The 25,645-nt window shown below is 45.2% G+C and overlaps 1 protein-coding gene and 1 long non-coding RNA gene across 11 annotated transcripts in view; both read right to left on the bottom strand.

The window, feature by feature from the left end:
- Positions 1-4,519: 4,519 nt before the first annotated feature.
- LOC121822372 (uncharacterized) lies at positions 4,520-8,554 on the bottom strand. 3 transcript variants are annotated; one of them, XR_013044363.1, is made up of 3 exons: positions 6,410-8,554; positions 5,504-5,733; positions 4,520-4,813 (listed from the first exon to the last, which is right to left on the bottom strand). It is a non-coding gene; the product is annotated as an uncharacterized LOC121822372 (long non-coding RNA). The 3 variants fall into 3 exon arrangements; XR_013044361.1 differs by having other exon boundaries at positions 4,520-5,733; XR_013044362.1 differs by having other exon boundaries at positions 4,520-5,733; positions 7,852-8,554.
- Positions 8,555-12,302: 3,748 nt separating this feature from the next.
- Kiaa0586 (KIAA0586 ortholog) overlaps positions 12,303-25,645 on the bottom strand; it is a 107,288-nt gene continuing 93,945 nt past the window's right edge. For all 8 annotated transcript variants that reach the window (XM_006990718.4, XM_042260757.2, XM_076550850.1 and 5 more), the window contains one exon: positions 12,303-12,631. In XM_006990718.4, coding sequence (XP_006990780.1) covers positions 12,483-12,631 — 149 coding nt within the window. In that variant the 3' untranslated portion in view covers positions 12,303-12,482. The remainder of the gene's footprint in view (positions 12,632-25,645) is intronic.

Raw genomic sequence — 25,645 nt, 5'->3', positions numbered from 1 at the left:
CCCATATCACCTTCAGCACATGGAGAATGGGAACCATATCCTGTCTCCCTGGTGTAAGGCCCGCTGTGGAAAGTCTTCCAGCCCTGACCCTAAGGCCTTCAGCATGGAGGATGAAGCAAGTCTCTTCATAGTGGGCAGTTTAAGTCTCTGAAATTCAATGTTTATTTGTTCATCTTACGTTCAAGAGCCTTTTCTTTTTCTTTTTGAACATTTAATGTCTAATGTTAATGCTAAGGGTCAGATTACTTCCTCTTTAAAAAATATCCTCCTAAAGGAGAAGGATTCTTGTTAAAAAGGGAGGATTTTGAAGTCATTTTAGAACCACTTCTGGGTGTTATTTTTCAGGCATCATAAAGCATCTGAATTCAGCTGCTTTTGAATCCAAGCAAAACACTTCTAAAGATAAGTGAGGCTTGCTTCCTACGTTAAGGGTGTTTTTAAGTGACAGATAAAGGGAAATAAAAGGCCTTTTCAGGGGCATATAAACTGGAATACAAACAAATTTTAAGACTGACGAGAGAATGAAAACCTAACAGAATAGCCCACATTTAGCACATTCTCAATGGACTTCAGACTTCCGGATTGGCCCTGAACTATTCCCCACGAAGCAAGGCATCATATATCAGTGTCAAAACTCACTGGCTGATCCTTTCCAAGGCACTTGGACAAGCCTTCAACAACTCAATTTACAGGAAGGCCAGCCTGTGAGGGAGGGGGCAGTTTGGACTTGTGTGAACAGGAAGGCCAGCCTGTGAGGGAGGGGCAGTTGGGACTTGTGTGAACGGTCTCCCTGTAGCCACTTTTACATATTCACTCACTCATTCATTCAAGAAACACTCGAGGCCACTTGTCTCCTATTTATGGCTCCCAGCCCTAGAGAAGAACCAGAACCACCTGGGCTTGTCCAGCAGCTGCTGGCTGGTCCCTTTTTTCATTTGTTTGTCTGTTTTTTTTGAGACAGGGTTTCTCTGTGTTGTTTTGGTGCCTGTCCTGGATCTCACTCTGTAGACCAGGCTAGCCTCGAACTCACAGAGATCTTCCTGCCTCTGCCTCCTGAGGGCTGGGATTAAAGGCGTGTGGCACCGCCGCCCGGTGCTGGCTGGCCCCTTAAGGAGTGGGACTGCAGGTCTTAGCTCATAGCCTGATTTGGAACCACTCAGTATTCAATTGGTTGGGAGAGAAGGGCATGTCTACTACTAGGGGAGAGCGCTTCTCTCTCAAATTGAGCTGCCTTTTCGTCCCCACATGCCATCATGATCCTTTCCTCTTACTCGGTTCCTGCATGTCTAGGCAGGTGCCTGTGCTGGGAAAGAGGACCAGAAAGAGGTTTAACAGTGAGGTGAACGCTCCCCCCCCCCCCAGCATTCTACTGCTCCTTCTACGCTAGTGTCCGGCAATGGTGAGACAAATGGTCCCCAACCTTCAGTGAGGAGTTCCCAACTTCCAAAGGTGAGAAAGTGTATCCACACAGCCATCCACTTTTCACTTTCAGTATAGAGTCAAGAACCTACACGTTATCTTCAACACTTTATAAAATGGGCTTTGTGTTAGCTATCTCCCAACTGTACCCTATGTAAGCGTTCTGGCCACACTTAGGGTAGGCTAAGCCAAACTATGATGATCATTATGGAAGGTGTATTCTTCATGCCTTCAGCTTACAGAATTTTCAATTCCTAATGTGTTCATCAGGACGTAACCCCATTGTAAATCAAGCAACGTCTCACAAAGATAGATTTTTACCTCCAATTCAATGCTAACTTTTGGCCAGCAGCATATAAAAATTGTCTTTTGAAGACAGAAACAGGATATTCAGACTTCAAAGGCAAGAAAATGACCTTGGCGAGATACACATTTATCTGGGATTTTCCCAGTGCCCATGTGCACAGAGAACACACTCCCAATGAGAAAAGTCAAAAACTGAAAAGGGCCACCCCACAAGTAACAGAGAAACACCATAAAGAAACCATAGGTAGGGCTGGAGAGATGGCTCAGAGGTTAAGAGCACTGGCTGCTCTTCCAGAGGACCTGAGTTCAATTCCCAGCAACCACATGGTGGCTCACAACCATCTGTAATGAGATCTGGCGCCCTCTTCTGGCATGTAGACATGCATACATGCAGGCAGAACAATGCATACACAAGTAAATCTTTTTTTTAAAAAAGGAACCATAGGTATGGTGTCCCCAATCTCCCTTATATACTCTGTCAAACTCCTCACTGACTACTGAGCCACACATGTACTGAGAAGAGATTCAGGGGTGGAAAGCCTTGGATGCCGGACAGAGCTAAGTAGAAACTCACACCTTTCCATTCAGAGGGATCCAGTAAACAATTAGTATCCCACTGAAACCCTAGAAGGTCTGCGGCTTATGAATGAAAAATGACAGGACTTGAGGTAGAGGATCACCCTCATACTTGTCTCAATATCTGTCCTGGTTAGTTTCTATGCGGTGCACAGCAGACATGCAGGCAAACACACTCTTAAACATAAAATACATAAAAAAAACTTTAAGAGACAAAGACAGCTACATCTAACTTTATTCTATGTAAGCAAATTTTTATAATTACATAATAACAAAATGTGAAGCTACACAATTGTTGTAGTCTTTTGGCAGGCACTACATAATCCTCCAAAACACAAATGTCCATCATGTCCAAGGACCTAAATGCAATGATAATTGAAAATCCTTTCAGAATTGACTCCACAAAAGCAAAGGCAAAAATAGCCTATAAAATATATTAACAGTCTGTAAGGTATTAAGACGTGGGCATTCCACACCCTGATGAAACGCTTTCGATGGCCAAGAAGGAAAACATTGCAGGACTTTGATTCCCATCACAGGCAGCTCCTACTGTCCTACACAGTGACTGTGGAGACCATTTCAATCCATCAACTGCACGGAAACTCTGCAGGACTTTCCTCCTAAGACAGAAAACTTCACTCTCCATTTGAGAACAAATGGGAGGCTGGGGTATAGCTCAGTGGTCACCCAATTACCAAGCATGCATGAGGCTCTGGGTTCAGTTTTTAGCATTATAAGACATTCATGCATGCACACACACACACACACACACCAAGTGGTGTTTATTGCTAATGAAAACTAGTTATTCAACCATACACTGGCAAACCATAGACCTGGGCCAAATATGGCTGTGTTTTCAGATGCTTCACAAGCTAGAAAGTGTTCCTTAAATATTTGTAAAAAAAAAAAAATGTAGAGAAAGGACTATGGAAGTAGAAATCATGTATGCCCTGCAAACCTGTGACTATTGACTATCTGGAGAAAATTTGCCAACTTGAGGTCTCATCTAGCCATGACCTTAATTTGCCTTAGTTCACTGTGTCACCATTGGTGTTAATGGCTACAGAATCACCTCTTCATAGTTCACACAGATTTCCCCCTGGAACATCAGTTATAAAACTCTCTGTGTTAGGAATAACACCATTAACAACTGTATTTTGTCACATGCAGATCTAGCTACTGTCAGAACCAATGGGTTTTTTTTTGTTGTTGTTTTGTTTTGTCTGTTTGGTTGGTTGGTTGGTTTGGTTTTTCGAGACAGGGTTTCTCTGTGTAGCTTTGGAGCCTGTCCTGGAACTCACTTGGTAGCCCAGGCTGGCCTTGAACTCACAGAGATCCCCCTGCCTCCGCCTCCCGAGTGCTGGGATTAAAGGCGTGCACCACCACTGCCCCGCCAAATGGGCTGTTTTATGCCCAGTCTCTCAAAGCCACCTTTCCAAAGATTTCATTCAAACCTTTATACCACTTTCAACTCAGTGACAGACCCACTAGAAAGCAACGTGTTAAACTGCAAAAATGACCACACATCTTTCTATTCCCTATGCTGATCCCTCGCATATGACTCCATGAAGAGTGTCTCTTGTCCTTTAAATGTAAACTTAAATACATAGGTGAGCCGGGCAAGGGTGGCTCAGCCTTTAATCCCAGCGCTAGGGAGGCAGAGGCAGGCGGATCTCTGTGAGTTCGAGGCCAGCTGGGTCTACAGAGTGAGATCCAGGACAGGCTCCAAAGCTACAGAGAAAACCTGTCTTAAAAACAACAACAACAACAACAGGTGCTTTAGACAAAAGGGCATTAAGGGCGCGACACAGATTGAGGAGATAGAAAAACATGCTACAAAGTACAGGGGGGTACTAAGTTGTTATGAATTATTGTGTGAGGGAAACATGCTGGGCAGATGCAGCGGTGGGCTGGGCAGATGCATGCCATGCGGGCGTGACGGCAGCAGCGGCGGCCAGTAATTCACAACTTAGATGCTGCATCCATGTGGAGAGTTTATTATAATAGAGAGATGAAGAGAAAGATAGGGAAGAGAGAGGGAGAAAAAGAGAGAAGAGAGAGAGAGATCAAGGGTGCACACCTCATGGGAGGAAAAGCGGGAGGGGGGGAAGGGGAGAAGCTTTTCCTTAGAAATGAAGCTCTTACTCCAGGACACAGGGCGGCGCCAAGGGGCGGGTCAGAATACTAACACTGGTTTCCAAGGGGCGAATCAGAATACTAACATTCCTGTGGTTTGATTATTGTAAAAAGAGGTGAGTTATGGGAGCAAGCAGGGGAACAAGGGCACTGAATTCTTGCGGCTACTTCAAGCTGACAAGGGGTGAAGTGGGGAGGGGGGAAGCCGGAAGGCGCCAGTAAAGAAGCATTGTCAGTTGTCATCGTGTGAATCTCTGGCGTGGAGATCTCAGGCATCTGTTCCTTGAGGTTGCGGCAGTGAATTGAAGGATGTGTTCTTCATGATCCTATCTGCCATTTCTCTGGAGGTGGGGGTGCAGCCATCCCAGTGGGTGTCCTAAATTGGAGGTTGGCATCCTTGGAGCTGGTGCAGGGACCGACTTATCTGGAGAGCCCCTTGACCCAGGCAGGAGGAGAGAAGCTGCAAAATATGCTCAAAAATGGGTGAGGTCAAAAATGGGCTCTGGAGACTGCTAGGTTTCGTCAGACCAGATTTTTTGATGCAGTAGAAGAATTTTTCCCAGGGACCTGTAGGTATCTGTAAGACAGCTGGAATAGATTTATATCATAGCAAAAGGGTTTAAAAAAATCTATGAAAATTTAAGGATTCTTAAGAATTGTTTGTAGTCAATGTTGTATCAATTTATCAAAGCTGCATTTATCAATATTAAAATTTGAACGTCTGGAGTTATATCTGAAACCATTCTATCCTGTACCATGAAGTCTGTGAATAAGGCATACCTGTCTATAATTTTAATAGGAAACTTATTAATGAACTGTCAGTAATCTTGGGATTGGGGCTGTCAAACTGATACCCCCTGGTCATCAAACATCATCAGATCTGAGAAGGATAAATTTAAGAAGTGAGACAGCTTTCCAGCTGCCTAGGTAGCAGTCTCAAGTCTCTCTGTGGTTGTGGGGGTGGGGGTGGGGTCAGGAGCCCCAGAGGAAGCACTTGTTCAGCTGATAAGCCCAGAAGATCTGACATATTTTTCTGTGGAGTAGAAATTTGAGGAGATCAACCTACCTGTCTCGGCAGGGGGACAAGCGGTCTAGACAGTATTCACAGTCTAGACAGGATCTCAGCTTTTTCTTGTGTGGCCGGCCTTGCCATGAGCTTCTGGGTGGAGGTTCTTCTGCAGCCATTCATCATCTTGAAGAAGATACAGGTTGCTGCCAGGACCTGACATGTCTCTTTATCATAAAAAGCTTTCATATTCAATGCCATATTCTCAGATCTCTACAGGTATCTGAGGACTGGGAGAAGAAAATCTGTTAGCTGTATTTATAACTTTGAGAGCATAAATATACATATGTATATGTATATATATGACTGAAATCTGATTATACAGGCTTCCCAGTTAGTTACAGCTTAATGAAGTGAGCAAGGACAGGAGGCTGATCTTTGAGTACAGCCAGATTATAATCCTGAATGACTTATATAGAAATAATTATTTCAAAGCTGTCTCCTGAGAAGACAAAGAAGAGTGACAGGGGAAAGACCCCGAGGCTGAATGAGAACAGGAGAAAAGGGTATTGTGAGTCAGGGTGCAGCCCAACTCTGAGAAAAGGACCCTCTTGGTGGACCAGAAACTCCATCCCGAATGATTTATATAGAAATAATAATTCCTTACAGTCATACAATAGCTCCCTGGTTCTGCATAAAGGTCAAGTGTCTTATGTTATTGCAGAACCATTTTAATTAATAAATATCAATGGGCACTAGATAGTCAATCAGTCCTCTATGCCAGGGGGTTTCATTTTGACTCAGCATTTCAGACTATTCTGGACAGGGAACATGGGACAATGTATCCTCTTCTGAAACTGCTTTGAGCTGGCATTGGGGCATTGTTGTCAGGGCCCCCCCAAAAGGCTAAAAGGCCAGTCAAAGGCTGGGCAGTGGGGCATTTGTCAGAAGTATGTGGTGTCTGACCTGGCTATAGAGGCAAGGATCAATTATGTTTGACTGGGCTGTTCCACGTCAAGTAGACAAGAGTCTCTGCTGGCATCTGTGGCAGGGAAAGCGCCACAGGTGTGGTTCACAACTGCTGCTTTGGTGTTTCTGCCAGCCTGCTGGAATACAGACTAGAGGCAAGAGTTAAAATTTTATGAATTTATTTGGAACCTCTTGGCCCATGAACTTAATAATTGGGAAAGGAAGACCAGGAGAGAGAGAAATACCATTCTCAGAAATAGGTGAAGAAAAAAAGTTTTAGGTAAATTAATATTATCAATCAGTACTGAAATCCAAATCCTAGAAAAGCAGGTAATGAGTAACCAAGGGAAGTTTAAAATCCTTTTAAAATCCTGAGCTTGTGACCCACAGGGTATCAGAATTGTATTAATGTTAAAATCTGAAATTTAAAATCTTAAGCATTAGTGCTGCTACCCTATCCTGGCATCGGATCGCACTGTCCCTGCCCACATGAGCAGCTGCGGAGGAACAAACATTAGGTTGCGACTGAACCTCTGCCCCACCCATGCTGCGTGGTGATGAGGTCATACGACCTATTTTGACCCTAGCCAAGATGGCGGCTTGACCACGGGGTTGCCCTTATTTAAGATGGTGCCAACTGATCACGTGGTTGCCCTTATTTAAAATGGAGGCTTGAACAGATAAGGAACAGGTAAAGGGAAGCATTTAAAAGTTAGTCAGAAACAAGTTAACATGGGCGCCTCTCAAGCCGGGATGGCGGCAGCAGTCGAGGAAAGGCAGGCTGCCGGAGGGAGGAGGGGCTTTGGCTCTGAGCAGCTGGTGGGGTGGGGTGGGGTGGGGCTCAGGGCTGTGAACCAAAGTCCTGCAGGAGGTCCTGGCAACAGAGCTAAGTGATTGCAGACCAGGACAGGAGTTAGAGGAAAGGGACAGGCAGAGAGAGCAAGCTTTGCCTGGTGGGCAATTTTGCATGTCGCATTAAGGAGCCCGTGTGACGGGGAATGATGTAATTGCTCAGCAGAAGCTGGAGCATGGGTGGGTGGGTGACAGGGAGGGAGCTGGGAGTGGGTAGGCACATTTTTCCACAATGAGGTATAACAGCACAAGACAGCCAATGGACCGTCATCACAGAGGCTATGGGCCGTGGAGTTCAGAGGGCACAAGCCACCTCCATGTGCCATCACATAGGAGCAGAGGCCGAGGGGCTAGGAGCCTGAAAGACCCAGCAAGCGAAAGGAGACTGACCTCCAGCGTCCCAGAGAGTCAGCGAGAATGAATGACGCAAGATAGCCAATGGACCGTGGTCACAGAGGCTATGGGCCGTGGGGGACGTAGGCCCGAGGGGCTTAGAGCCCGAGAAACACGTGGTGCCAGCACCACGATCAATCGAGAGGGACGAGCAAATCCTCAGCTGTGGAAAATTGGCCAAAAGGGAGGCTTACCAGAGGAGGGTCAGGGGCTTACTAATTACGCCGGTGTTGGCTGAGTGAGTGTTGAAGGTTCCAGGGCTCCTAGCGTGTCTCAGAGTGTCTCAGAGTGCGGGCAGGCAGGAGAAATGCGCCAGGAGGACCCCTGCCCAGTCACTAGCACCAATGTTATGAATTATTACGTGGGGACCCCGAGGGTATCTCGCGCGTGCAGGAAAACACGCCAGGTCAGAATATTAACATTGGTTTCCAAGGGGTGGGTCAAAATAGTAACTTTGGTTTCCAAGGGGTGGGTCACCTAAGTGCGGATGGGAAGTCAGGGAGAAGAGGGGTGTTGGGTTAATCAAAACTAAGAATGCATTTTTTTCCTTCCCTCTGGAAACCCACAACTTTGTAAATTAATTTAAAAATACATTTTTTTTTTTAAAGGAAACAACACGGACACACTGCATGGGTGGAGAATGCTTCCCTAAGAGGACACAAGGATTTAAATGAAATCTCCGTGCAAGGTATGGGACACCTTCCTATGAAGTATCGCCCCCACCACACAGCACCAGGCATTGCCACTGACCCTGGCTGTCCACCAGCACTAGATGGTAAGCCACTACAGCAGAAGACACCATACACACTTTGGTTTCGGAAACGGAACTGAAATTGACCAAAAAACTTCCTCCCTGCTGGCTGGCTTTCCTAGTGCTGGGTGCGCTGCTGCAGGCCACAGGGGCAGACAAGTCGTCAGTGGTATCGGCCAGCAGTGAGTTCTGAATGATGTAACAGCAAGTAGAAGATGTGACTACTGGCGAAAATACCGGCGTGAAGGTGATGGAGGTGACCAACGACTTTCTGATTGGACCTGAGGCCTGTTCCAGGAGAGTGGACTCCTACTCAGTACTAAAAATCTGGCAAAAAGCCCAGCTTGGGAGGTCATAGGCCCTGAGGGGGCGGGCAAAAGGGGAATTCGGCTACTGTTGCCTTGGTCAGTGTCAAATGGTCTTCTAAATACGTGTATGACACGGACTAGGGCCGCCTTCACCTCAGCTGGAGAAGCTTCTGCAGTGGTCTGCAGTTAACGCCGCCGAGACTCCTAACTGGTCAAGGTGCTGAGTGACAGCCCAGTGCTCAGCCCTGAACGGGATAGCCCAGTTCACCCGAGGCTTGGGGACACCGCAGAAGAGGAGGTGCAAAAAAAAGAGTGAGAGTGGGAGACTAGGAGCAATGTTGTGAAATGCTGTTCCAGACATGCCACGGCCAGTGCACTCTGGCGCTCACGGCAACTGTGGCGCCCGGCGTAAGATCAAGCCCACAGGGGGAGTTAACATTCCTGTTGTGGAGTATTAGTTTAAGATGTGTGACATTCGTTTATGCCTCGGGACATCTGTTTAATGATGCAAAGATGTGTTGCATTCTTTGACCTTGCATTTGTTTAACTCTGTGAAGCTTTGCCTGTCTAAAACACCTGATTGGTCAATAAAGAGCTGAAAATGGCCAATAGCTAGGCAAGGCAGGAATATGCGGGGGTGATATGCAGAAAGAATAAATAGGAGGAGAAATCTAGGCTTGAGAGAAGAGGGAGGAGCGAGAGGAGGAGGAGAGGAGGATGCCAGGGGCCAGCCACCCAGCCACACTGCCAGCCATGGAGTAAGAAGGAAGGAAAGATATATACAATAGAGAAAGGTAGAAGCCCAGAGGCAAACCATAGTTAAAGAGAAACAAGATAATTTAGGTTAGAAAAGCTGGCTAGAAACAAGTCACGGTAAAGGCCGGGCATTCATAAGTAAGAATAAGTTTTCATGTCTTTATTTGGGAGCTGGGTGGTGGGTCCCCAAAGAGTAAAAAAAAAAAACCAACTACACATTCCAGTTGGCAACACTACTTGAACTCAATGGGTTATGAGGGGTGTTTCATGAAGGTCGGAGGGGTACCTTTGGACAGCATCACTGAATGAGCATTATTGCCAAAGGATTTGAGGTGGTTGGCAGAGAAACGTGCGAGTAGGCACGGACAGGACCAGCGGTGCTGAGTAGACACTTTTTTTTTTTTTTAAAGAAATGCTCAAGTACACCTCAAGGGCCATACGCTCAAGACTGTATTTTTACTCTAAAGTTAGAAAATCCAGGTTGTCTAAGTAAAAACTGTCTGGGGCCATCCTGAGCTTTTGCTACAATCCTTTGCAGGAAGGAAAGGTTGGAGCACCAGGCCGTGGAGAGGGCCATGCGCAAACAGAGCAGCCCTCAGGTGTGTCAGCCCTGTTCCCTCTCCCCAGACTGGTCTGTGAGCCCCGAAACCAAGCCCAGGTCCACAGAGCGGCACACTTCTTCCCACCAGTTTAATCTATTTTAAGCAGAAAACTCTATTTCAGTGCCCCAGCAAAGAAAATACGTCCTCACATGAAACCCAAACCGTTTCAGTAACCAAATACCTAAGAGAAGTCCGAGGAGCCGTGACTTGAGAGGAAACGCACGTGGCAGGCTCACAGGCTTTGTGCACAGGTTTCCAACTTCAGCAAGAAGAAATCCCCAGACCCTGGGCCCTACTAGAGGGGAAAGGAATTCTAAAGTGCTCTTCGGTAATTCTCAACCTTGAGCGTACACTGAAGTCATCTAAAAAGATCTTTTTTCACTTTTAATACCATGCCCTGGACCTCTCCCAAGGTCAATTAAACCAGAATCCCTGGTATGCAGCCCAGGCATTAGTACTTTCCAGAGCTCCCTCGGGTTCCCCTGTGCAGCAGAGTCAAGTCCTACTAAACAACATTGGAAAACGCTCCGGAAGGTGAATGGTGACTGTAATTACTGCGTGTGTCAACTTCAGTGGTGACAGAGATTTGGGGGAGGTAAATTTTAGTTTGAGAAATTAATAAACGCATTTGTAGTAGGTTTTCCAAGTTCACCTCCATTTCATCTCCAATTCCTTCCCCAGCCGGCCAGTCTCTCTCCAGCTCCTGTGTTTTTGTTTTAATCCCACTGTGTCCACTTCGTGCTGCTGTGTGCGTGGGTGTAGGGCCTCTACTGGAGTACTAGCTTCCTGGGGACCGCTGAATCCTTGAGGAAAACTGATTCTCCCTCTCCCAGCAACCATCACCACCTTCCAATAGCTCCACCGCTATGGCAGGACTTCATGCCCACCTCTCCCCTCCACACCGGGGTTTTGTTTGGCTTGCTCTTGCCCACCTCTGGTGCATGCAGGAGTCATAGCCACTGGGTTCACCTGGGCAACTGCCTGGCTGAGTCTGGAAAATACCATTTCCCTTTAGTCACCCACTGCCTCTGACTCTTACCATCTTTCCACCTTCTGCTCTGTGATGACCCCTGAGCCTCTGGAGGAGGAGGTATGATAGAGGCACTAGGGAGATGAGAGGGGTACCATTTACTACACACTCACCTGGTACTAAGCACTGTGCTGGGCAAGGCCCACTTCACCTAACCCCCAACGCTTAGCACCCTGACAAATGCATTATCACCAATCTCTGTTATTCTCCAAAAATAATTACAAATACATTAACTCAAGGCAACTGACAGGAAGAGGCTCATCACAGTGCCAGCAGGTATGGGGACAGGGATCAAACCTCCTTACAAAGCTGTGCCTTCTCATTTTCCTTAAACTGCACTGATGTTTGGAAAGTTAATAGAGTAACATGGCGCACAAGTCTGAAAGGTATAGAGGTGTACAGAGCCTCTCTAAGGCACAGACGGAATGAGCATCGCCTATCATCACTTTTCCTGTACTGAACGAAGCACACCTAACCACGGTTATCCTTGTCTCATATTTCTTAGTCATCAGTTCCCTGCCCCGGAGACAAAATGAGCAGTTTTCTTATTCCAAAAGGATTTGAGGTGGGTGGCAGAGGAATGTGTATAAGCAAACCTGGACAGAACCAGTTCCAACACAGTATGGTGAGCAGGCACCATTTTAGAAATGCCTAAGGACATCATAAGGACCATAATAAGGACTGTGTTTTTACTCTAAAATCAGAAAAAGTAGGTTTCTCCTTTTCAGATGAATTCCATCTCATGCACACACATGTTAAAATTCTTTTTAGAACTACATTGTACAACATACAAATGTGTCATTACTTCATCTAGTCGCTTGTGGACAGACATTAGATTACCCTGAATTATTTGTTATTATAAAAATGTTAAAATGAAGCCGGGCGGTGGTGGCGCACGCCTTTAATCCCAGCACTCGGGAGGCAGAGCCAGGCGGATCTCTGTGAGTTCGAGGCCAGCCTGGGCTACCAAGTGAGCTCCAGGAAAGGCGCAAAGCTACGCAGAGAAACCCTGTCTCGAAAAACCAAAAAAAAAAAAAAAAAAAAAAAAAAAAAAAAAAAAAAAAAAATGTTAAAATGAATAACTGTGAACTTTGTAAGTTTACAATTACACCTATAAGATAAATTCTCCAGTCAAAAGCTGTGCTCTCTCACTGTTCCAAGCCGCCCCAGGCTTCTAAGAAACAACTCAGAGCCAGACTCAGTGAGCTACATTGACTTTATTCAAAAGCCTTACCAAATATTCAAAGAACACTTTTATTTTAACAAAACATTAAAAATGGTTTCCCCCCAAGAAATATGCTCAAAGGCAAAACAGTCTATGGGAACGGTCTGAAGCGAAGTGGCCTGTCTTCACCAACGCTGTGCTTGTTCTTCCTGTTCAGAAGGTATCTGTCCCCGAGGACTCCCCGTCGGCCTGCATGCTGGTGCTCAAGGACTGAGAGCCGTCCTCGAGGTTCGCCGAGGGCAGCGTCACAGACATCTTGGTGGGTGACATGTGTGCAGTGAAGAGTGGGACTGTCGCGGCACCTGCACAGAGGAGAAAGGCATTCATAACACCAGCACTCCTGACCACACGCTGCGTTCTCTTTCCAACCGTGCGGAGACAATGAAAATAAGGATCCCACACGGGAAATGTCTTTTCTCACAGTGCTCACACTTTGTCAGAGATAAAACATGCTTTTCCTTTTACCGTGGATCTCTTACAGGCAATATTTTACAAAAGAAATAGGCACTAAAAATTGTAGTACGTAAGATTGGGATTTTCCCCCACTGAGTGTGAGTATGGGGGATGAGCTGGAAAGAAGAAAGGGGTCGGCAGAAATAGAAGGGATAAAAGGATGATGGAGGTATTGTCACAGATCTATGATAAAAGGATGATGGCGGTATTGTCACAGATCTATGTATGAAATTGTCAAAAAGTTAATTAAAAAGTTGTAGTACTAAGATTGCTAGAGCAGGAACCTAGCTGCTGACCTTGTCATTTACCACTCGACAGTTCAGTGTCTTCATGTTAAACAGAACAGAACCCACCTTGCACAGTACACGAAAAAGTAACCTCGACAACAGAGCTCAGCACCGTTGGCACCGTTTCAAACCACCCCCCCACTGTAGTGAGTGCTCGGAGACAGAGCGCTCTCCCTCCCTAACAGAGCCTGTTCCCTATGGCTGCATTAGTGCCGAGAAGCCACCGGAGCAGCTCTGCCCAAGAGGGGACTGTTAAGCACGTAAGGACTTACAGAGAAGCAATGAGGAATACAAGAAGTAGCTGAAGCAGGTGTCATGGCGCTGGCCTGTAACCCTAGCTCTGGAGGGCTGAAGGAGGAGGATGGTGAATTTGAAGCAGCCTGTTTCAAAATAAAATGAAAATACCCCAAATCCAAGTCCAACTTTGTCAAAGCACCATGCTTTTCCTCTTATTTCTACTAAAGGGCTCTCAGCTCAGGATGTACTGTTAGCAATTGCTTATTGATGAGGACCAACAGCACTCCACTATTAACATATTTATACAACACTGTCTAAGAGAGAGTACTGAAGTGGTCGTTCAAATAGTATTGACATTTGACTAGCAAGCATTCATTCTGTACAAGTGATTTCTCCCCATTCTCTGTATATCTAATTAAATAATGGAAAAAGAATTCTACTCCATTGATTGCAAGCAGTATTAGACCTGTCATCAAAATGAAGAAATATTAAAAACTACATCTAAGCCAGGCAGTGGTGGCACACACCTTTAATCCCAGCACTCGGGAGGCAGAGGCAGGTGGATCTCTGTGAGTTCAAGGCCAGCCTGAGCTACAGAGTGAGTTCTAGGACAGGCTCCAAAGCTACACAGAGAAACTCTGTCTTAAAAAACCAAAACCAAAACAAAACAAAAACAAAAACAAAAAACAAAAAAACAAAACAAAAGCCAAACAAACAAACAAATAAACACTACATCTAAAAATAGTTATAGGCTATCAGACTTATTAAATACACTTACTTTTTTTTTTTTTTCTAGACAGGGTTTCTCTGTGTAGCTTTGCGCCTTTCCTGGAACTCACTTGGTAGCCCAGGCTGGCCTCGAACTCACAGAGATCCGCCTGGCTCTGCCTCCCGAGTGCTGGGATTAAAGGCGTGTGCCACCACGCCCGGCTCATACACTTACATTTTACAAAGCTTTAATTCAGAGTATACAAAATAACCCAGAGAAGCATCCAGTAGCACAGCTTGCTTATTTATTTATTTATTTATTTATTTATTTATTTATTTATTTATTTATTTATTTATTTATTTATTTATTTATTTATTTAATCTATCTATCTATTTATTTAATCTATCTATCTATTTATTTATTTATTTTTGGTGTTTCGAGACAACATTTCTCTGTGTAGTTTTGGTGCCTGTCCTGGATCTCACTCTGTAGACCAGGCTGACCTCGAAACTCATAGAGATCCACCAGGCTCTGCCTCCCCAGTGATGGGATTAAATGCATGCATCACCAGCTGCCTGGCCTTAATTTGTAATAAAGTTACATTAGCACGGGACTGACTGGAGATACAGTTACAGATGCTCCGCCCATACTCTCCACTCAACCTTACTTCCCCAAGTAGCACAAAGAAGAACTCCATTCCATGAATTACTTAGCTATCCCAGACTACACTGTGCCAAACAGTGTACAAAACTGCTTTGTCATATGCTCCTTGCTCTCATCTATATGCATAAACTCATTCACTAGTGTTCAATAACATGACTTTTTAAAATTCTGAATTGCCAAGGGTATAGTTCAAATCAAATCAAGTGTATGCAGCAGTTGAGCTGGGACTTAAAAGATGTTGGGAAGGCAATCAAGGAAAGGGGAAGAAGAGATTAGATTTCAGTGGTGTCCCAGCGGCACTGTGTGTTCTGAGTCAAATAGAACCCGCGCTGAAAGGATGGTTGAGTGCTGACATGCTAAAGAAGGCGGGGCCAGCTCCTGCTTAAAAAAAAAAAAAAAAAAGGAGCCCGTGGTGATGGCGCACGCCTTTAATCCCAGCTGTCAGGAGGTGGAGGCAGACGGATCTCTGTGAGTTCGAGGCCAGCCTGGGCTACAGAGCGAGTTCCAGGACAGCCTGGACTACACAGGGAGACCCTGTCTGGAAAAACCAAACCAGCCAACAACAACAAAGGAGAACTCACAGAGACTTCAAAGCAAGGGACGATAGGAGCAAATGCACCTCAGGAAGGCGGGTCCGCGGCAATGGTCAGAGTCAAGACACTTGGGGGGCTAGTACTTGGGGAGGCATTGAATGTGGTCAAGGGCAGGTCTGGAGGACTGGAGAGACAGCAATGGGGCCTGTGGAGGGGCACAGGGATCAAAGACAGCAGGCCCATAGTTATCCCTTGATCCACAGAGATGTCACCAGAGGTGTGCATGGACTTGCAGCAGGCGGCCGGAATCAAAGCCTTCGAAGGCTGTAGAGCAGTTTCAGCCACAGACATGATGCTCAGTGTAATGGGAACACACTCACTTAGAGGGGTACGATGGAGTGAGAACACAGTGGGCAGACGGAGGAAGTGCTAAGAAAAGTGAACAAAGAGAAACTAAATGTGTGCAGCAAGGAACTGTCAGAACAAAAAAGGCTAGTCTCATTTGTCCAAGTCAGAATTGGGAGAGCCGGCTTATAACTCACTGTTGTCTGTACTTACAGTGAGAACCACGGCTTTCAAAGGCAACTGGAGGTAATTTCATGTTGGTAGCATGTAGTGACTGGGACAGCTAAGGAGAGGAAGATATGACATTTCAAACACTAGTTCCTCTCTTTTAAAACTGCCATTGTGCCGGGCGGTGGTGGCTCACGCCTTTAATCCCAGCACTCGGGAGGCAGAGGCAGGCGGATCTCTGTGAGTTCGAGGCCAGCCTGGGCTACCAAGTGAGTTCCAGGAAAGGCGCAAAGCTACACAGAGAAACCCTGTCTCAAAAAACCAAAAAAAAAAAAAAACAAAAAAAACAACAACAAAAAAAAAAAACCTGCCATTGTAGTGTGTGTGTGTGTGTGTGTGTGCGTATTGTGTATATGTGAGTATGATGTGGGGGGGCGTGTGCATGCAGAGCGCACGTGTAAAGGTCAGAGGACAACTCTCTGGTGGGTTCTCTCCCTTCACCCTTACTTACATAGTATGGGGGGAGGTCAAACTCGGGTCGCCAGCCTTGCACACAGGAGAGGTCACGGTTAAGGACCCAGCGAGGTCAGCTTAGGAGTGAGCCAACACAGACTGTCCATGTGAGGCTCCCACGCAGGGAGTAAAGGGAGGGGAAGGTAAGACCACGGATTATGGAACAGAGAGGAGCTGGACCCACCTCCCTCCCTCCCTCCCTCCCTCCCTCCCTCCCTCCCTCCCTCCCTCCCTCCCACAACCACCTAGTGAGCACCTTGTCTACACCAGGCGTTGCTCTAGACTGCAGAACACAATAGTGAAGAAACAAAAGCTCCAGTCTCACTGACCTACAAACCATTTGGATATATGGAAGGAATGGCAGCCACATAAGGAAGTGAGGGTGCAAGGTCAGTAAATGGAATAAAGAAAAGCAGGTGACGGGCAGGAGAGACAAATGAGAGACCGTGAGACAGCCACATCAATTTTCTCATCTATGAGATGGCCACAAAGGGCCTGCGGAGTATTAACCAGGGTCATCCGAGGTGTTCTCTAAGCCACTGAACACAGAACCGACACTCATGAAGTCAGCTTACTCCTAGGGAACTGAGCAGGACATCCCAACAGACATCAGCCCCGTGGGGAGGGCTACACAAGGCACTCTGCTTCAGGGAGAATGGCGGGAATGTTACCTGGAAACCAGTAAGAAAACAACACAGGGCTGGAGACGGCAGCCAGTCTGGCAGAGCGCCTGTCCAGCACGCACAGATCCTGGGGTGTCACCTCCAGCTACACACACACACACACACACACACACACACACACACACACACACACACACACACACACACGCTGCTCAACTCTGTGACACTAGCACTCGGGAGGTGGAGGTGGGGTTAGAGTTCAGCCGGGCGATGAGACCCTCCAAATAGGTACACCACCATTTTAAATAAAAATTATATCAATAAAATGTACCATTTTTATTTGCTAATATGTTTTGGGAAGATTTTTTTTTAAGTTCATAAAAATTTTTAAGTAATCAAAGCTTTAGAACTTTAAAAGAAAATTTTTCAGATGAGCCATTTTAAAAAGTACCACTTGACTACTGTTAACAGACAAAAGGTTGACGCAATCACACCCTGTTACCGCTGTCACGGGGCAAGACAGACACTGGAAGACCAGAACATCCTAAGTCCCCATTAGCGCCAACGCCAATTTTCTACCTCTAGTACATGTGTCTGACGCTTTCAAGTGTGAGCTCTCCAGTTGTGTAATTACACTATGATGTCATCGTTTCAACAGCTGCTTCCGGCCTGATCCCACGCATCTGCAGTGTGTCACTAGGACTGGCGTGCATTTAAGCTGGAGATGCCAGAGTCAGACCTTGTATCTGACACATCCAGAGACGTAATTTAATATACTTATGAAAATTCAGAATACTAAAATTTTGCTTTAAAATACTGAAAATTCATAAATAGTTTCTACTTTCTGCTGCTGCTGGATTTATAAGACTAAGGAATGCAAAATCACTATTTATTTGTTTGCTTGCTTCTTTCTTTTTTTTCAAGACAGAGTTTCTCTGTAGCCCTGGCTATTCTGGAACTTGCTATGCAAACCAGGCTGGCCTCGAAATCAGAGATCCACCTGCCTCTGCCTCTCATGTACTAGGATTAAAGGCACACGCCACCACACCAGGCTCAATACACAATTTTTAATGCTTCTTGTGTATAGAGTGCATATACTTCTGGGTAGAGAACCCACTGCATGAGCAGATCATGGATGATGGGTCTAAACCTTAAGAGTCTTGGTGACCCATTATTAGATCTCTTTCCTGCATGCTAAGAGGACCCAAACGAAGCCCTGCCTTTAAAACAACTGAGCAAAGAGAGGAGCCTTTTTCTTGGCAGTTCCAAAGAGGACCACGGCATCACAAATGTCTCATGCTGGTGTGTGTACTGGGCTCAAGACACATGTATGAATTATGGGGATCTACAAGATGGCTATGCAGTGGTAAGACTTCTGATTGCCTCCATTGGGGCTTTTTCTACATGTCAATGAAGACTAGTTTCTTATGAACTGTGGCACTGAAAATAAAGTTAAAAAGAACCAACTGTAATAATCTTTAATCCAGGCCCACAGAGGATCTACTTAGTCCAGGGGAATAAACACCATCAAACTGAAAATTACTACGCCTAGGCAGAGTGTGGGAAGGAGACAGGTAGTCACAGCTTTCAGTATCTTAAAAGGGCCTGTGACTGCCCAATTAAAAGGTCTTTTTATTAATTCTTTGAACATTTTATATAATGTATTTTGGCCATATTCACCCCCCAATCCTCCCAGGTCTCCCCCACCTCCCTATGCTCCCAACTCCATGTTTTTCTTTTTGCGTTTTATTTCACCCCTTTCAGCCATTCATTTGAAGACTAGCCCTGACCTGGGGCAGGTGAACCCACCCTCTGCGCTTTTCCCTGCAGCAGCAGTAAATGGTTAGGAGTGTCTCTCTGATCAATACCGGGTGCAACCTGACCGCACCAGCCACCAAGCTGTACTGTCACTAGGTCTTTATGTGTCTGTCATTTCCTCAAGAGCACGGAGAGGGACTAAGAGTCTTTGTCTCCTGAGTGACGACTAACTAGCACAGTAGGTTCACAAGCTTGTTTTGTTTTTTGGTGTTTGAGACAGGGTCTCTCTACACAGCTCTCGCTGTCCTGGGACTCACTATGTAGACCAGGCTGGCCTTGAACTCATAGAGATCTGCCTGCTTCTGCGTCCCCAGTGCTGGGATTAAAGTCGTGTGCCACTACACCCAGACCAACTAGCTTTAGTCTGCTAACCTGTGTGCTTCTCTGTACCAAGGACAGCCTCATTAGTGTCCGTTTTCAACAAAGCTGCAGCACGATGCTAGGCACACACTGGATCTGGAAATCAAGTAGACCAAACGACCGCTTCTCCCTTGAGGACCCAGGGCTCTTCTAAAGCACGCTCGCATGCCCACTCCACATCTTGTCTGTAAAATTCGCAACTGCTCCCAGCAACAAAGTTGCTTGCCAGCTGTGTGCAAACGTCACAGCATCCCGCGGTGTTTCATTAGGCTCTGGAAGCGCTTTTCCTGTCCACCTCGGTCTCCTCTGCTCTTGCTCCAGTCCCTCTGGAAGCAGCTGCTGAACTCCCCTGCTGCATTCAATTCTCCGCACATACTTAGCCCAGCCTGTGGATCCTGCAACATCCTATTAGTGCTTGAGAACAAACGCTGCATGTGTTGAAGAAGCTGACTGGTCACATGACACTCCGTGTCATGGGTAATGTTTTATTTGCCTTCACTTTCCATAATCACTAGTCACACTTTATCTCTCAGGCTTATAGCGGTATTTTAAGAGTTACAGTATCTTCTCTGTCCACGTGGCTGTGAGCCTCAGCCTCTGATGGCCGAGCTATCTCTAACCTTCAGGGTCTTATTCTAACGTGTGTTGCAGACATGTAAGCTACTACACTTCAATTTACTACTGTTTCTGTTTTCCAAATGCTTATCTTAAATTTATAATTTAAGATGAAAACACATTTTCCTCACATAGGAAAATGAACGCACAGGCACCTGTGAAAACAACTCCGATTCCTTTTCTCTAACAGCAATAGTTAATGTGAAAGGTTTGTTTCTTCCTACGCCAGCTTCCAGCTGCTCCACTTTGTTTAAAACTGACTTCAAAGTTTAAACACTATCCTGTCCCAACAAATAACCTGCCCCAGATGGCATTATCCCAAGTACTGCCCTCACTGCTCTCCACACCACACCTGCAGCTTTTAATTCAGCGTTCTACAGACTTTCCAGAGGAGGGTTTCCTTCCCTGTCCCTAATGTGCCTTTCAGAGAGCTGAGGCTTAGTCCTGGGTGAGTCTGCCACACCTTCAAGAGTTCACAGGGCCCCAGCGTTTCTCCTGTGCTCACTGGGAGAGAGCAGCCTTGGTAGAGTGGGAAAAGCCTAACGCAGCTCCCAATTCCAGACCTGTAAAGTAGCGATCACACCAGTACATACAGAGGCAGGCAAGACACAAACTGGGCTTATCCTGTGGCCTGTCCGCGGCCCAGCAAAGCTATGTTAAAACCTCATTCTGTGCCTTTTTTCCCCAGTAAAAACCAGTTGAGCACAGAAAGAATCACAATTCCTCTTCGCAAAAAAGACCTCGGGCCAAATGTCTTCATCCCCACAGTTCCTCTCATAAAAGCAGGTCAATAGAAGCCTGCACACCGGGGACCTCTAAGTAAAGAAGGAAGTCAAACACATGAAGGCAATGACTGTCATAGATGAGAAGTTGTCTAACAGATGCTTATCTTCATAAAAAGATGAGAAAGGAGGAAGCAAAGGACCAGGAACGAAGCTGCAGTTCCACACCAAATTAAACCAATTTGTAAAACACGAAGGAAACTCACGAGCTGTTTCTTAGAAGGTTACAGTTCACATTCTCTTACCTAAGGACTTAATCATTACAAAAAGAAGTTTAGAATTGGCCCTTGCCCTAGCAAGCTTAGGCCACTGCTCCAAACAATCAGCAGCAATCCAAACAATCCAGGCAGCAAAAGGCGACAGAGCGCTAAGCCAAGGGAAGAACAGTTATTTGAAATACACGGGCATCTCTTTTCATGTCAGAGAAGGAAGAAAAGCAGAGAAACGGGAAACAATTTGTGGCTCATACAGAGGCTCAAGTTTTCTAATCTAAAACTCTGAAATCCAAAACGCTCCAAAAATCAGCAAAATGTGAGAGCCAACCCACATGTGGAAAATTCCACAGCTGACCTCACGTCACGACCATAACCATAATATATGTGCACTAAAAATATTGTATAAAATAATCTCCAACCTCTAAGGTAAGGGACATGTAAATTTCATGTTTAATCATGAGTACCATCCCTAGATAGCATTATACATATACAAAAATATTCTGAAATTTTAACATCCTATCCAGACCACTTCTGGTCCCACACATTTTAGATAAGAACCTACAGTTCTCAGGCCAACAAAATGCTGAGAACACCAAGAACTGGACCACACTGATGGCATGGTGTTAACCGGCACTCCAAAATACAGCCAGTCAACAACCAACAACTGTTGTTTCAAACACACCCTTGGAGCTGAGCAGTAATGAAAGAAATGTGTCACAATCAGTATTATTACAATTAGTACAATCAGTATTTCTTTTACCATTTCCTCTATGATTCAAAAAAAACTGTCTCTCGAGCTTCTTTTAAAATTTGGACATGTCTTTATTGTTGGGTTTTGGGAGGCACGTGTGTGGAGGTCAGAGGACAACCTTTGGTAGTCATTTCTCTCCTCCCGTGTGGACACGGGCCCTGGGAATGGAACTCAGGTCACCAGTGTGAGTAGCTCCAGTCACTGAGCTACATTCCTGGCCCCCAAGCTTTCAGTCGACAAGAATTTCGGGCAGACTTTAAAAGAAGTAAGATGTAAGTGAGCATCACTGTAAGAATTAGGCCAGCCTTGATGGCTCACACCCATAGCAACATTCAAAGACTGTATAGTGAGAAACTGGTCTTCAAAAAGAAACTACAAGGATGATTATAAGCACTCCATGTTTCCTATTTCCAGGCCACACACTCTGACTGGGAACATTCAGTTAAAGCAGTGGTTCTCAAACCTGTGGGTCATGACCCCTTGGGGGCTAGACTGACTCTTTCACAGGGGTTGCCTAAGAACCCTGTGAAAACACAGATACTTATGCTATGATTCATAGTAGTAGTAAAATTACAGTTATGAAGTAGCAACAAGAATAATTGTATGGTTGGGGGTCTCCACAACATGAGGAACTGTGTTAAACAGTCCCAGCAGTAGGAAAGTTGAGAACCACTGGTTTAAACTATTATACACATATATGTATATACGCATGTGCACATATGTATACACATATGTAGCACGAATCCTAATCAGTCTTAATAAAAACCCAGAGCCAGATACCTGGGCAAAAGCTGAAAGATCAGAGAAGCAGAGCAGCAGCCGCTAGAGTTCTCACCTTTACCAAGTCCTCAGCCTGAAAGCCAAGCTCCTTCCACCCCACCCCCACCCCCACCTTATCGTCCTTTCTCCGCCCAGCCATATCACTTCCTGTCTCCACCTTCCTAGTTCTGGGATGAAAGGTGTGAGCCACCACTGCCTGGCTCTGTTTCTCTTTCAGACTGGGTTAATCTCATGTAGTTCAGGGTAACCTTGAACTCACAGAGATTCATCTGCCTCTGCCTCCCCAGTGCTGGGATTAAAGGTGTGTGCCACCACCGCCTGGCCTCATTGCTAACTAGTGGCTAAGCTCCGCACTCTGATCTTCAGGCAAGCTTTTTTTGTTAGATCACAAAAATATCATCACATTTCCCATTTTTTGTCTAAAATAAATACATCTTATTTCAGTACGTTAGTCTTTTGTTTTAAATAATCATTCAGTCTTACAGCCTTGCAATATTAATTAAAATTAAGGTAAAGTAGGATTCATTAGTATAGGGCTTGCCTACCACACATTTCCAGTATCATACAACTCACCCCCCCAACCAAAACACACACACACACACACACACACACACACACACACACACACACACACATTCTTTAAAATAAAAATATCTAGGAGCTGGAGAGGTGGCTCAGTGGTTAAAAGCACTCATTGCTCTTGTAGAGAAGCCAGGTTTGATTCCCAGCACCCACAAGGTGGTTTACAACTGTCCACAACTCCAATTCCAGGGGACCTAATGTCTCCTGGGCACTCAGGAGGCACAGGATGCACACACAGACATACAGACAAAACCACCACACATAAATTCCTTCTTAAAAATCTAAAACAAAGAATTTACCATACAATATATTATTAAACAAAACAAGCTACAGGGCTCTTAACTATATAACAGGGATATATGGATGATCCCTCTTAAAACAAATGTTTTCATTCATAAATCCAAACATGGCTTTGGAAATGAATGTCCAGAATTTAAAACAAATAAGACAAAATTAGAAACACCCATGACAGATTCATTTTTAATATAAATTTGAGTACACACACACACACACACACACACACACACACACACACACACACACACACACACACACCCTAAGACTATTATTAGGGTATTTAAAAATACATTAAAAAGATGTTAGTATTTTTAAACAAGCAATCTTTTAAATTAAGTTGCTTGTTGGCTGTGTCTAAGTAGGTACATCAACACAAATAATAGCACTCTCAGAAACAGCATCTGGTAGCACAAAAGCTTCTTCCAACTGTCAAGAAGTTGCTGGTTAATTCAGGAAATTGACAACTCACCATCTATACTGAATACAGATCATGATTTACTTTAATAATGTACGTTTAATTATTAAAAGTCATTAAAAAGCAGTTAAGTACATGAATGCATTACTCTGTATTGTTATGACATGGTCTGCGTGCCTTTCAGGGGCAAGAATGTCTGGAGGGACATTCCATCGTTAAAATCTGGTTGAGAACTGAGAGACCATGTTTTAGTAGACAGCTTTATCTACAGCGTACTTCCTGTTGGTTCAAGAGCCTGTGAGACAGCTACTAAAACAAATTCCTCCCAGACAACTCTTTATAAAAGCACGCCATGATGGTTTTAAAATGAAAAGGATCTCTAGAACTTTATAATAGATTTGCCTGTGAAAGAAGCCATGCGCACTGGATGATTTCATTTACATAAAGTACAAAATCAAAACGTTACTAGAAGTCAGAACAGTGGTTGCACCCTTGTGGGTGGAGGACATGATGGAGAGGGAACTAAGGGCCCTGGGGGCCACAGGCGGATCTCTCCAGCTGGACACCAGCAGTGCAAGCGTGGTCTGCTTGGGTGGGTTCTCCAAACGGTAGTGTGTTCACATGATGTATACTTTTCTCTGTGCATATATGTGTTATTCATACATAAAAAAAAATTAAAATTGGGAAAAACTATTAGGTTAGTTTCAGCAATTAAGAGGGAGTATAACTGAGTTTTTAACTGTTTCTTAATGATGACATAACACTGTTACTGCTAAACTGAATACAAACAGCTCCTGCTGGGCAGTGGTGGTGCACGCTTTTAATCCCAGCACTCAGGAGGCAGACGAAGGTGATCTCTGAGTTCAGGCCAGCCTGGGCTACAGAGTGAGTTCGGGATAGTCAGTGCTACCCAGAGAAAGGCTGTTTACAAACACCAACAAGCACAAGAGGTCCCTTCACTCTGACATACTATGCACACACCTCTTCAGAAGCGAAGGTGAGTTCTTGCTTTTGCTATACTGAGTCCCACACACTTTGACAATTAGCTACTTGATTTAAAAACAAACTCTGTAAGTGAAAAAGACAAAAAAGGAAATAAAAGCAAACTAATTTAACTACTCTTGAAAACATTTCTGAAATGTTAGGACATTCTGTACACATCTCTTTACGTTCTCTGCAGAACAGTCCCGTAGGGAATGGGACTGTCACCACACCCGCACAGAACTCTAACTGGTGCTCCACATTGACTCCTGTGATTTCATTGACAATACTGTACCAGGTCACAGCGGGCTAGAAAAAGTCTCTCTTGCAATGTTCTTATAAGTGACATTTGGCAGCTGCAGAGGCTGAAGGCAAAATGACGAACCTTTGCAAAGTGAGTTGGAGCTGAAAGCTTATATAATCTATAGACAGAAAATCTACTTTGAGATGGAACTCTTCCTAAATATGAACATTTCTCGCAAGTCATGGCTTGCGATTATCACTAAAAATCCAAGGCATCATCTGTGTTTGTTGTGTTAATGGTGGTTTCTGCCACACTAACCACTTCTAACTAAATTTGAGAACAAAAATGAAATGTGACTCTGTGACCAGTTCCCCTCCCCTGGGCTGGACCTGGTAACCTTAGAAGAGTCAAGGAATGGAAAATGAGCTTCCACACACAGGAAGCCGCTGGAAAATAAGGAACAACATGCCATGTCCTAAAGCAGGAGCCCAAAAGACCTGCCATCGTGGGAAGTGTCAGGCATGGGGAAGGAGGCTGGGCTTCTGCTCACTGCGCAGACACCAGCGGGAACACCAGCGGGAACACGGCCTGTCCAGGTTCTCGTCCCCACGACTCTGATGACAGCTCCAAGCTGTGAGGCCCTGCTGCACACAGCCCCGGAGTGTCAGGATACAGGGAAGGCAGCAGTGGCTGTGAAAACAGTCTGATACAGACCAGATGGGAACTCACGCGATGGGCAACACAAGAGCAAACAATTGGCTCATTCAACAAAGTCAGGCCCCTGCCCCAGAGAATTCACAGAAGACAGTAACAGTCACCCGCAGTTGATACAAACAAGAAACCATGTGGATATAGTTGAAAGAACTGTTTTTCCTCACACTAAACAAAGTTTTGATTTCTAAATTCCTACATTCATTAATTGCAGTTTGGTATGGTGCTGACTTT

The sequence above is a fragment of the Peromyscus maniculatus genome, chromosome 14 (genome assembly GCF_049852395.1).
Source record: "Peromyscus maniculatus bairdii isolate BWxNUB_F1_BW_parent chromosome 14, HU_Pman_BW_mat_3.1, whole genome shotgun sequence".
Lineage (NCBI taxonomy): Eukaryota > Metazoa > Chordata > Mammalia > Rodentia > Cricetidae > Peromyscus > Peromyscus maniculatus.
The sequence above is the reverse complement of the archived record's forward strand: the minus strand, read 5'-3'. Positions and strand labels throughout refer to the sequence as shown.